The 10,813-nt window shown below is 69.7% G+C and overlaps 1 protein-coding gene across 2 annotated transcripts; it reads right to left on the bottom strand.

Annotated features, from left to right (window-relative positions):
* Positions 1–233: 233 nt before the first annotated feature.
* SLC38A3 (solute carrier family 38 member 3) lies at positions 234–9,495 on the bottom strand. Of its 2 annotated transcripts, none has more exons than XM_035312307.1 (16): positions 9,307–9,495; positions 4,630–4,821; positions 4,130–4,211; positions 3,926–4,041; positions 3,726–3,799; positions 3,554–3,646; positions 3,377–3,458; positions 2,545–2,627; positions 2,406–2,464; positions 2,084–2,257; positions 1,920–1,999; positions 1,734–1,834; positions 1,514–1,638; positions 991–1,135; positions 733–836; positions 234–472 (listed from the first exon to the last, which is right to left on the bottom strand). In XM_035312307.1, exons 2-16 carry the CDS (start codon positions 4,737–4,739, stop codon positions 368–370), a joined length of 1,533 nt encoding a protein of 510 aa, XP_035168198.1. In that variant the 5' UTR covers positions 4,740–4,821; positions 9,307–9,495; the 3' UTR covers positions 234–367. The 2 variants fall into 2 exon arrangements, with proteins under 2 accessions (XP_035168198.1, XP_035168199.1); XM_035312308.1 differs by lacking the exon at positions 9,307–9,495 and adding an exon at positions 4,894–5,353 and having other exon boundaries at positions 4,630–4,857.
* Between the last annotated feature and the right edge of the window lie 1,318 nt (positions 9,496–10,813).

Raw genomic sequence — 10,813 nt, 5'->3', positions numbered from 1 at the left:
TGGCTCTCAGGGGATGGGGACAGCAGGGGACAGGGCGGGTGGCTCGGGCACTGCCAAGGGCTGGCCACCAGCCCCGCAGACACTGCCGTCAGGGCTCTGGTGCCAGCAGAGGACAAGAGGATGCCCACGAGCCGGGCTGGCCCCTGAGCCCTCCGTCCCCTGGTGAGGTAGGGAAGCGCTGTTCTCCCCGTTTCACAGATGGGGAAACTGAGGCGCAGAGCAGGGAGGTGCGGGCACGGGCTGGGGTCCCCGATGCTGGCCGTGTCTCGTGCCTCCCCCCAGCCAAGGGCAAGGGCAGGAGGCAAAGGTGGGGGCCCCGGGGGGGTCCTGGCAGGGTTGGGGGGGTCAGGGTGGGCAGCCAGGGTGGCTAGTGGCTGCCGCCACTCCTGCCCCCCCCCGTGGCCCAATCGATGATGATGAAGCTCAGGCTCATGATCATGAAGAGCACCCCGAGGAGAGCGAAGCAGGCTGCCTGCAAGGGGACAGAGCAGAGGATGGGGGCTGCCCACCGCCCCCTGTCACCCCAGGCAGAGCCAGGAAGGGGGCCAGGGGGCTCCCACCCACCCCAGTGAAGACTCAGGAGACCTCAGCCATATCTCCTCCGTCCTCACGCCCCTGGGGTCACCCTGCAGGGGACAGCAGCTTTGCGCATCCCCGAGGCGCAAGGGCTGGCCCCTGTCCCCATACTCATCCTCCCCCACCACCACCCAGGGGTGGGGGCCCAGGGCTTACCAGGATTTTGGGGGTGGAGCGCAGGGGTTCCTTGTCCTTGGGCATGATGCGGATGTAAAAGATGGCCGGGAAGATGAAGATGAGGCAGGGGGCAGAGGTGGCACCTGCGGCAGACAGCGACAGAGCGGGCAGGGTGAGCCCGGCAGCCCTGGCCAGGTCCTGCCCTGCCCCGGGGAGCAGCCCGGGGTGACAGGGACAGGGCTGGGGACTGCTGGCAGGGGACACACGGGCGGGCCAGGTGCCAGTGCTGCTGCTCACCGATCATGCCAAAGATGCCGAGGATGGAGGGGGCAAAAATGACCAGGAGGTTGATGAAGGTCAGCAAGACCACGGCGATGGCGACGTGGCGGATCCAGCTGAAGTTCTTGCCATGGAACAGCATCTGCTGGATGGCCCGGCGCACCTGGGGATGGGCACAGGGAGGGGAGGTCACGCTCCATCCGTGGAGCCAGGGGGCACCCCATCCCAACCCCTCCCATATGCTCCCTTCCCATATGCGCCCATCCCATATACTCCCAAACCATACGCTGCCATCCCATCCCATCTCATCCCATCTGCTCCCATCCCATCCCACTCCATCCACTCCCACCCCCTCCCCCACCCCCCCCCAACCCCCCCCCCCCCCCAATTGGCCCCCCCCCCCCCCCCCCCCCCTGCTGCCCCCCCCCGTCCCCCTCCCCCCCCCCCCCCCATCGCTGCCTCAGTTTCTCCTCGCAGCGCTTGGAGCCGAGGCCGGAGGTTGGCCGTGGGGGCAGCCCGGCGTCCCCCAGGGGCCCCTCACCGGGAAGAGGACGATGGGCACGGTGAGCGTGACGGCCGTCAGCACGGCCACCCGCACGCAGAGGATCAGCACGTCGAAGGGGTCCACCCTGCTGTAGGTGTGCAGCAGCTCCGACTCCACGCGCCCTGGGGGCACCGCGGACGCGGGGTCAGCGCCGGCACCACGGGGACACCCAGCCCAGGGACATCCCCGGGACGTCCCCGGGCCGCCCGGGGCTCACCGTAGAACGTGAGGTAGCCAAAGAGGGCGGCCAGGAAGTACATGAGGTACATGACGGCGATGGAGATGTTGGAGATGCACTGCATCTTCTTCTTGGAGGGGCTGCGGGAGCTGGGTGTCAGCGCAGCCCCCCTCCGGGGGCAGCAGGCACCCCCCGGGCACCCCGCCCGCCCCCGCCCGCACTCACTCCTTCAGCTCCGTGTAGATGGGGAGCACCTCGGGGTGGCACACGAAGGCGAAGGCCATGATGGGGATGGTGTAGGCCGTCTGCGGGGGGTGGTGGATGAGCGCAGGGCACGGGCAGCCCGCCCCGGGGCCGGGCGCCCCCCGCCGCAGCCCCCAAAGCCCTACCTGGGAATTGAGGGTGAAGAAGCTGGGGGTGCAGGCGCCCGCCTCGGGGGGCTGCAGGCTCTCGGAGCCGTCCCAGTGCCCGCTGCCGCTGGCTGCCGTGTAGTTGAGGCCGCCCGTGCCGTTCCCCCCTTGCTCGGGGAGAGGGCAGGGGATCTGAAACTTCTTGTAGATGACCTGGGAGGGTTGGGGGAGGAAGGGGAGGGGGGCACCATGTCAGCTGCCCGGGATTGCGTAAACAAAACCAGGCAAAAAACGGGGCGTTGGGGCCCAGCTGCCGGAGGGGCGCTCGGTGCCGTGCGGCGGAGCGACGTCCCCTGCTCACCGAGATGAGGAAGAAGACCATGCAGCTGAGGGAGAAGCCGCTGGCGTAGCCGAGGTAGCCTAGGGGGGGACAGGAGAGCAGTGGTGGGCACAGAGCCGCCCCCAGCCCCCTGTGCCCCCCCGCCCCGGCCCCTGCTTACCCAGCTGCTTCATGAGGGCCAGGGGCAGGATGACGGTGATGGAGACCAGGATCACCAGGTAGTTCCCGTTCAGGTACCAGTCCCTGGAAGCAGAGGCTGCTCACAGCCCCGCTCAGCTGGGGAACAAGCCTCACCTGATGCGGGGGGTGGGGGGGGAGATGAGCTTCGGGGGGCCTGTCTGCCTTCTGGGGGGGGGCCTGAGCTGGCAGCACCAGGGGCCCCTGGACTGACATCCCTGGACCTTTGAACCGGTGTCCCCAGGGATGTTGGCATCCCTTGAGGCCATGGAGACTTCTGTGCTGGCGTCCCTGGGGACACTTGAGGTGGCATCTCCGGGGATCACTGAGGCTGGCGTCCACGGAGACCTCTGCACCAGCACGGGGACCCCAAAGTTGGGTTCTCTGGACCCCATGGCTGGTGTCCCCAGGGATGCAGGTGTCCACGAGGATGCTGGTGCCCTCGGGGATGCTGGTGTCCCCGGGGATGCTCGCGTTCCCTGAGGCCACAGAGACCTCTGTGCTCACGTGGAGACCGCAGTCCTGGCACCCCCGGGGTTCCCCGGGTCTCCCTGGGGACCCTGGAGCTGGCACCCCCCGGGAGGAGGAACAGGTGGGCTGACCCCACTGGGGGGCGAGGAGCGGGGATTGGAAGTTCAACCCGGTCTAATCTCACCCAGGGGCTTATTCAGCGCTGACAGCGATCAAAAATAGCAGTGGCTTAACGCCACTAAATCCCGCCAGGGGCTGCACAGCTGGAGAGGAATCCAGGGCGCCTGCCGGGCGGGGACGAAGGGGGACGTGGCTGGAGCCACAGCGGGGTCGGGGACACTCACGCGGTCTTCTCCTCCAGGTTGAGGAAGGTCTGGATGACGAGGGGCACCTCGGACTTGACGATGTACAGGTAGCTGGACATAGCTGTGGGGCAGAGCGAGGGCAGCGTGGCGGGGGCTGCCCGGCGTCCCCTGTCCCCGCGTCCCCACCCCGCAGAGGGCCCCCCCCCAGCTCCTCACCTCCGATGTTCTGCAGCGTTATGGCGATGGCCGCGGCCAGCTTGCCCGGCGTGCCGAAGGCTCGGTAGCCCAACTGCTCGTAGGCACGGATGCCTGTGGGGAGAGGGGATGCAGTGAGGGCTGAGGGGGTCCCAGGCACAGCCCCGCCGGCTGCCGGGGTCCCGGCGCTCACCCACGATGCCCGAGGACTTCAGCAGGAGGTGGATGGAGTAGCTGGAGAGCAGGGCCACGGCCGTCAGGAGGAAGCTGCAGGGGGGACAGCATGGTCAAAAACCAGCTCCCCGGCACCAGCGCCAGCCACCGTGCCTCCGGTGACACCAGTCCTCACATCCCCCGAACCCAGGGACCCCCGGGGTGCCCGGCACCACTCACAGGAAGAGCACGATGCCGGTGTTGGCCATGGCGTACGCCAGCCCCAGGATGCCGCTGCCCATGATGGCGTTGCTCAGGTTGAAGACGGACATCCCAAACGACGTCTTGCCTTCAAACTGCGCACACGAGACACAAGGGGGGACGGTCACACGGGCGGGATGCTGCCGGGGGGGGGCGGGGGGGGGGGCCCGTGCCGCCACTCACGTCGGTGAAGTGCGTCTGCTTCTTCTCAGCGCCGTGGGGCAGGAACTCCTCCATCTCCGCGCTGCGCTGGTTCTCGTCAAACCTGGGCGCCGGAGGGAGGAGCGGGGGAAGCGGGAGGCCAAGAGGAGATGGGGACGCCACAGCCCCCCCAGCAGCACCAGGACATGGGGGCCAGGGCTGGGGCAGGTCCCCCCTGCCCCTGAGCCCCCTGTGCACCTCAAGCGCTGTGAGCCCCACGAGAGACCCAAGCCCCCAACGTGCCCTGAGCCCCACCAGCCCCCTAACAGCACTGAGCATCCTGAGCCCCCCCAAGTCCCACGAGCAGCCCCAAGCACCCCAAAAGCACCCCAAAAGCCCCAAGTCCCCTGCACGCTCAGTGCGCCAAGCCCCCTGATCTCCCTGAGCCCCCAGCACCCCCAGAGCCCCCAGCCCCAAGCACCCAGGGGCGGATGGAGGTGCCCAGCCCCAGCCGAGGAAGCCTCCTGTCCCCAGAGCCCTACCTGTCACCCGCCAGCGAGGGGAGGGCGGTGGTGCCGAGCGCGGCCGCGTGCTTCCCGTTGGGCACCAGCTCCACCATCTCTGCCTGCACGGGCAGCTCCGGGGCCTCCATGGCGGGCGGCAGGGATGCGGCCGTGGGGCTCCTCGAGGCTGGGCGAGACGCGGGGTCCGGCTCCGGGTGGGAGCTGCAGGGCCTGGTGGTGGGGTCCCCGCGGGGGCCACGTCAGCAGGGCGGCGAGGCAGCACCGGTGCGGGTGGCCGGGCAGGGACGGGCACCCCGGCACATCCCTGCAGTGACTGGGACCTCCCGGCTCAGGTGGCCCAGCCTCCCCTGCAGGGCTTGGCGCCCAGCCTCAGTTTCCCCTCCCAGCACTGGTGGTTCGGGGGAGGCGGCGTGGGACAGGGCGGGGAGCTTGGGGACCCCCTGCTGCCACCACTGCCGGGCGCTGCGGCAGGGGGGCTCGGGGGCACGTCAGGGCTGGCAAGCGGAGCAGGAAAGCGCGGGGCTGTGAGACGAGTCCTTGGCAGGGGATGGCGGCCGGGCTGCCGAGCGGGGACGCCTTGGCAAGCGGCACAAAGCTGCCTCTGTGCGAGCCCAGCCCTCCCCGCCCCGCTGGGAAACGGCACAGGACCGCTTTCTGGGGCAGGCTGGCAGCCGGGGCACGGCCCCGCTGCCCCACACCGTCCCCTGCCACCACCACCGCCACCCCCCACCGTCCCTGCCACCCAAGGGTTTCCATGGCGGAGCCCCACTGAGACGGGAGGTGGCACCGGCCCCAGGAGGATGCAGCAGCTCCATCAGCCCGGGGCTGCAGGTCCCCACGGGGAGCGGGGGCTGTAGCCGTCCCTGCGGCCCTGACCCAGCACTCGGGGTCCCACGGTGGCCCTGGGGACCGGGTGGCTCTCTCTGTGGCTCTGCCCGTTGCTGAGACCCCGGGATGGGGGGATGCAGGGATAGCAGCCCCGCTGGATGTGCTGGGGAAGGTGTCCAGCACCCCCGAGCCCCCACGGCTCTCGCCCTGTTCCCAGTGCCAGCGGGACGAGAAGCCCTGGCGGGGTCACCCCGGGCCATGCGCTGGCTCACAGCAACAGGGAGCCCTCAGGGGGTCAGCGAGGCTGAGCCGTGGGGTGGGGGCACACGTCCGCCCTCCTCCCACCCCCCCTTTTGTGGCACCTGCCCACGTGGAGAAACTGAGGCACAGCGGGGGCCACGTCCTCCAGCCCCAGACCGGCAAGGCCGAGCCGTGCGGGGGAAGAGAGTGAACCGCAGGCGGCCGCTGGGCGATGATTTATCCCCTCCACTGGGCCTCAGCTTGGGCCGCATCCAGGCACGGACGGGGCTGCCAGCACGTCCCAGCGCTGCCGTTAGCTCCGCGCCTTCCCACCGCCACGGACACGTCCCTCGCCCGGCCCCCACCGGGCATCGCTGGTGCCGGTGCCAGGCCGCGAGGTCCCCAAGCCCCCCGCTCTCCCCTCCGCAGCCCCCTCCTCCTCTAGGGCCACGGCTGCAGCCCGGGAAACGCCAGCCTCCCCCAGCACCTCCCGGCACGGCCAGGCGACGGCCGGGCTCGTTTCTTATGCGGTGAGCGTCGCGCCCGGCTTCCTCCCGCCGGCAGAGCTGGCACGGCCCCGCCAGCGCTCGCTGCCACCTCGGTGGCCGGACCGGCCTTTGGTCCCTGCCCGGTGGCACCAGGGGAAGGGGCGAGGGACCGGTGACGCTTCGGTCGTGCCCCTCACGGGTGTTATTTGCTTTGTGATAAGGTTCTGCAGAACAGCAAATAAACGGCGCAACGGATGTCCCCGGGGTGGCCCCCGGGTCGGGGACTCGCACAGGTCCCCGCAGCGGGGCAGTGGGCGCCCCGGTGGCACCGTGCCCTGTCTGGGGACCGGTGGCAGGGGGAGGACTGAGCAGAGCCCACAGGGCCGCCGCCCACAGTGCCACCAACCCCCTGGGCTCGGCTGTTGCTTGCCATGGGGCCGTTCCCGGTGTCACCGAGCTCGAAGACACTGTACTGACGCTGCCAGCCAGCCCGCTCACGTCCCAGTGCCACGTGCCGGGCCCCATGCGCAGGGCTGCCCCGAGCCACCAAAGCCCTGTGCGGATGCAGGCGCTGCCCCAGGCAGGGATGCAGTGCCCGGACCCCATCCCGGCTAATCCCCCCCAGCTGGGGCGGGGGATGCGGCACGGTGGCGGCTGTAATCCGGCTTTAGCGCCGAGCCCGACGCAGCTGCCGGCCCGCACGCGGGCAGCCGGGCGCTGAGCCTCGCGGGCTGGGGGCTGCACAGCCCTCCTTGCGCCTGCTGGCCCCGAAGGCATCGCAGCACAGCTCCTGGCTCGGGGAGGCGGCGGCAGCGGGGCGAGGGCACGGCCGCCAGCCCCACCTGGGGTCCCTCCGCCAGCCCCCCGGGGCAGGGAGCAGAGCCCCCCCCCCAGGCGCTGCAGCCGGGCCTCCCTCCCGCAGCCCGGCACAAGGCAGACCTGTGTTTTTCCCCTGACCTGCCTTCCTAAATTTAGCACCCAGCCCTGCTTTTAGCTGCGTGCTGCGCTCCCACCTCCCGACTACGCAAGTACGGCCTCGCCCAGGGCCGCAGGCTGGCGCCAGGACAGCAGGGTGAGGTGAGACCCTCGCCAGAGAGCCCTGCTGGAGACCCTCGCCAGAGAGCTCTGGTGGAGACCACCGTGAGCCCCGGGGCTCAGCGCGGCAGAATGTCACCGCCGACGGCTGGGGACAGGGTGCGCAAATGCCACATCCCCCGGCAGCCCCGTGCTGGCAGCCCCAGGGCCCTTCTCCGAGCTAGCAAAGCCCCCGTGTCTGTGCCAAGTGACAAGCTCGCTGCCGTCACCAGCCCCAGCGCCGTCCCGCAGCGCTGGATGTGCCGGGGTCGGGGACACCGTGAGCAGGGGGTGGCGAAGCCCAACGTTGCCACGCATCACCCACCCTCCGGCAGGCAACGGGGAAACTGAGGCACAGCGCGGGGGCGCAGCGCAAGGATGCCAAGCCTGTGATGGGGCTGGTGTCACCTGGACAGGACGGTGCCACCGCAGGGATTAAACGGGCAGGAAACACCTGAAAACGCTATTTTAGCTTTTCTCTCGTGCCTTTCTCCTGGGAAGCGAGACGTCTCTCAGGAGCTCACTCCCTAGAGCACACCTGCCTTCGCGGGACGCCACCAGGAGCTCAGCACCCGAGCCGTGGGCTGTGATCTGGGGGACACCCAGCTGGCCCCAGCCCTGCGTCAGCAGCCCCGTGGCGGTGGGGGATGCGGGGGTGGCCAGGACCCACGCGGCGAGAAGGGCAGGGGCAGGGGCCTCTGTTTTCTCAGCCAGAGGAACCCGTGGGATCCCAGTCCTCCCCCCAGTACCCCCATGCCAAGGAAAACAGCCTCTGCCGGGGCCCGTTTGTTTGCCGTGGCCGCGGCCCCAGCGTGCGAGTGCAGCTGCAGCCCGGCCAGGCTCTGCGGGGACCTTTGCACCTCGGCCAGGCTCCCCGCGGGGGCAGCACCCCGATGCCCCCCCCCCGGACTGCCCAAGAATCCCTGGCGGACCCCGGCCGCTCGCGGCTGGGTGTGGGGGTACGGGCAGCGCTGCAGGGAGCACCGCACCGTGCCCGCCGTGACAGCCCGGGGTTACGGCACGCTGCCGGACCGGCCGATGCAACCGCTCTGCTTGGGCCTGATCCAGATGCCAGTGGAAAATTCCCGTCTCCTCCCCCTGCCCAGGCACAGCACCCAGGGACCCCCCCCGGCCCCCCGAGCCGGGGCTGTCCTGCGCCGCTGCGGCGGACACGGTGCTAGCGGTGCCTCCACCACCACGCGGTGCCTCAGTTTCCCCCGGCTGGTTTCTCTCCGGCTGGCGCAAGACGCTCGGGAACGCCGGGGGCCTCCCGCCTGGTTGCGCTGCCCTAAAAATACCCGGCCCTGGCGGCACGGCACGCACGGCCCCGCCGCCCGGGAGCCCCTGTGACGCCCTGACACCCGATCCCGCTACGGCACTTTCCAGCTGTAACAAACATACGCGGCTGCCACGGCTGATTAAAAATTAAAGTGGAAAAACGGGGAGCTCGGGGGTGGCTGTTATCGGCAAAGCCAGGGGCAAGACTTGCGGGGTGGCTGCGCGGGCCCCCCCCCGGCAGCGTGGTGCCACCGAGGGCGGTGAGCGTTAGGGCTTCAGCTCCGGCAAGGCAGCAGGCTCTGCCTTTTTATGAGCATTCGCAGGATATTTTATACGTTGTGGGAGGGTTTCAGCAGCTGGAGAGGGAAGAGGAAGGCAACGGCAAAGCAAACAGCCCCTGCGCTCCGGCTCTGCCACCTGCAAGCTGCCATGGTGTGGGGCGACGTGGGGCGGCGTGGGGTGGCGTGGGGCAGCGTGGGGTGGCGTGGGGTGGCGTGGGGAGCGCTCCTGCCAGCAGCTCAGGGCAAGACTGAACGGCTCCGTCCTCCTCCAGCAGAACGGCTGGTGGTGAGAGCGGGGCTCGGAGGAACTTTGGAAGTTAGGGGTGGAGAAGGTGAGTGGGTGCCGGGGCTACGTGCGCCGGCGCTGGGGCGAACGGACGCGGCGTGGGGCACGGGGAGAGGGAGGCGAGGGGGGGGGGGGGGCGACCCCGCCGCAGCCTTCGACCCCAGCAAAGGCTGGGAGAAAGCAGGGGAGAGCGTGGGGGCGCGGGTCCCGCGGGACCTACCTGCCCGTCCCCTCGGTGCCGCCTCGCTGCCAGCCCGGGTGCGCGCCGAGCCGCCGGCAGATTACCGAGCCTCCTCCGGCCCTAATCCCGACGGAGCGGGGATTAAACGGGAGCCCAGGCCCGCCCCCCGTGCCACGGCTCCCAATCTCTGCGCAGCCGGGGCAGCGTCAGTGCAAACCGCCGGGGAGGCCGGTGCCGAGGGGGAGGCGCACGCACACCCGGCCCCGCTGGCCTCACCGCCACCGGCCACGGCCACCCGCGGCCCCCGCAGCGGCCAGCGCCGACGGCGGGGGCTGGCTCAGCCGCCCCAACCCCACCCCAAGGACCGAGGGCGGCGAGTGGCTGGGCACTGGCTTCCCTCCCGAGGGGCAGGAGGGCACGCTTTTAGCCCTCTGCCCATCAGGAGAGCAGTTGGTGCCTCCGCCGTGGGGATAAAAGGGGCAGGGCGGGACCCTTCAAGCTTCCCAACTCGCACTGAAGCCGCCTTTTACACTCAAAATATTGGGGTTTGCCCCCCAAAAGAGCCCCAAAGGGTTTTTTTGTTTGTTTGTTTGTTTTTTCTCTGAGGAGCATTTCACGTGCTGCAGGGATGCCCGGGGAGCCTGGTTGGCAGCCTGCCGCTGTCCCTAGCACACCGGGGGGGCTGGGTGCCACGTGAGGCACAGCCCCCTGCTTGCCCACGCCGGGGCACGCTGAGCCCTGCTGGTTCCCACGGGGTTTTTCTGAGGGGGAAAATCTGCTGGATCCACGCTGTGGTGCCGGGGGGACTCCATGAATGTTTCTCCCCTTGCAGAACGGCCCTGTGTCGTTGTACCCGATGGGCTGGCTGCTTTGGGGGGGTTTCTCCTTAAACACCTTGTGGCTTGCAGCAGCAGCAGCGAGGCAGCTTGCTACCCCCCAAAAAAACAGCCCCCCCAGCCCCACACGCTCCTAGGACGCTGCATTTATGTTACATGTATACATGATGTACATAAACCCTGGTGGGGCAGATCAGGCGGGCTCCTCCAGCTGGCGGTGAGCGTCGGGGTCCGGCCATGGGGAGGAGAACGTGCCCGGCCCCAGCGCAGCACCGGCTCGCCTGGGTGCACTGGGGCAGCTGCTAAATACCGCACCAACAGCCACGGCTGGTTCTGCCCCCCGCTCCCGCGCCTGTTACCACCGCTCTCGTTCGGCCGGAGACATCCATTAACTAATTTCTAATAACAGCATCATGCGTAAGTGCTGAACCAGCGCTGGCCGGCGTGCCGGGGCGAGGCGGCCAGGTTCGGCGCCGGGGGGGTCAGGGCACGCAGAGCCGTGCTCCATCCGCTTAACCCTCCCCGCACCGGCGAGGGCGGGCACCCGCCGGCCACGTGGCACCGCGCTCCCCGGGGACGGGCGGCAGCGCACAGCCTCGTCCGGGGCTCGTAAACGGCAGCCGCGAGCAGCCGCCCAGAGCGCAAACACAGCCCCAGCAGCCAGCACCCGCGGGCTGCGCTCAGTGGCAGGACGGGGACAGGGACGAGGA

Source organism: Oxyura jamaicensis, assembly GCF_011077185.1.
Source record: "Oxyura jamaicensis isolate SHBP4307 breed ruddy duck chromosome 12 unlocalized genomic scaffold, BPBGC_Ojam_1.0 oxy12_random_OJ169, whole genome shotgun sequence".
NCBI classification, from domain to species: Eukaryota; Metazoa; Chordata; class Aves; order Anseriformes; family Anatidae; genus Oxyura; species Oxyura jamaicensis.
This window is presented reverse-complemented; position numbering and strand designations above follow the sequence as displayed.

Coding starts and splice junctions, on each gene's coding strand:
- SLC38A3 (XM_035312307.1), bottom strand. CDS start 4,739: ATGGAGGCCCCGGAGCTGCCCGTGCAGGCAGAGATGGTGGAGCTGGTG. Junction 3,647..3,725: donor GAAGTCCTCGGGCATCGTGG/GTGAGCGCCGGG, acceptor CTCTCCCCACAG/GCATCCGTGCCTACGAGCAG. Junction 2,465..2,544: donor GGCCCTCATGAAGCAGCTGG/GTAAGCAGGGGC, acceptor GTCCCCCCCTAG/GCTACCTCGGCTACGCCAGC.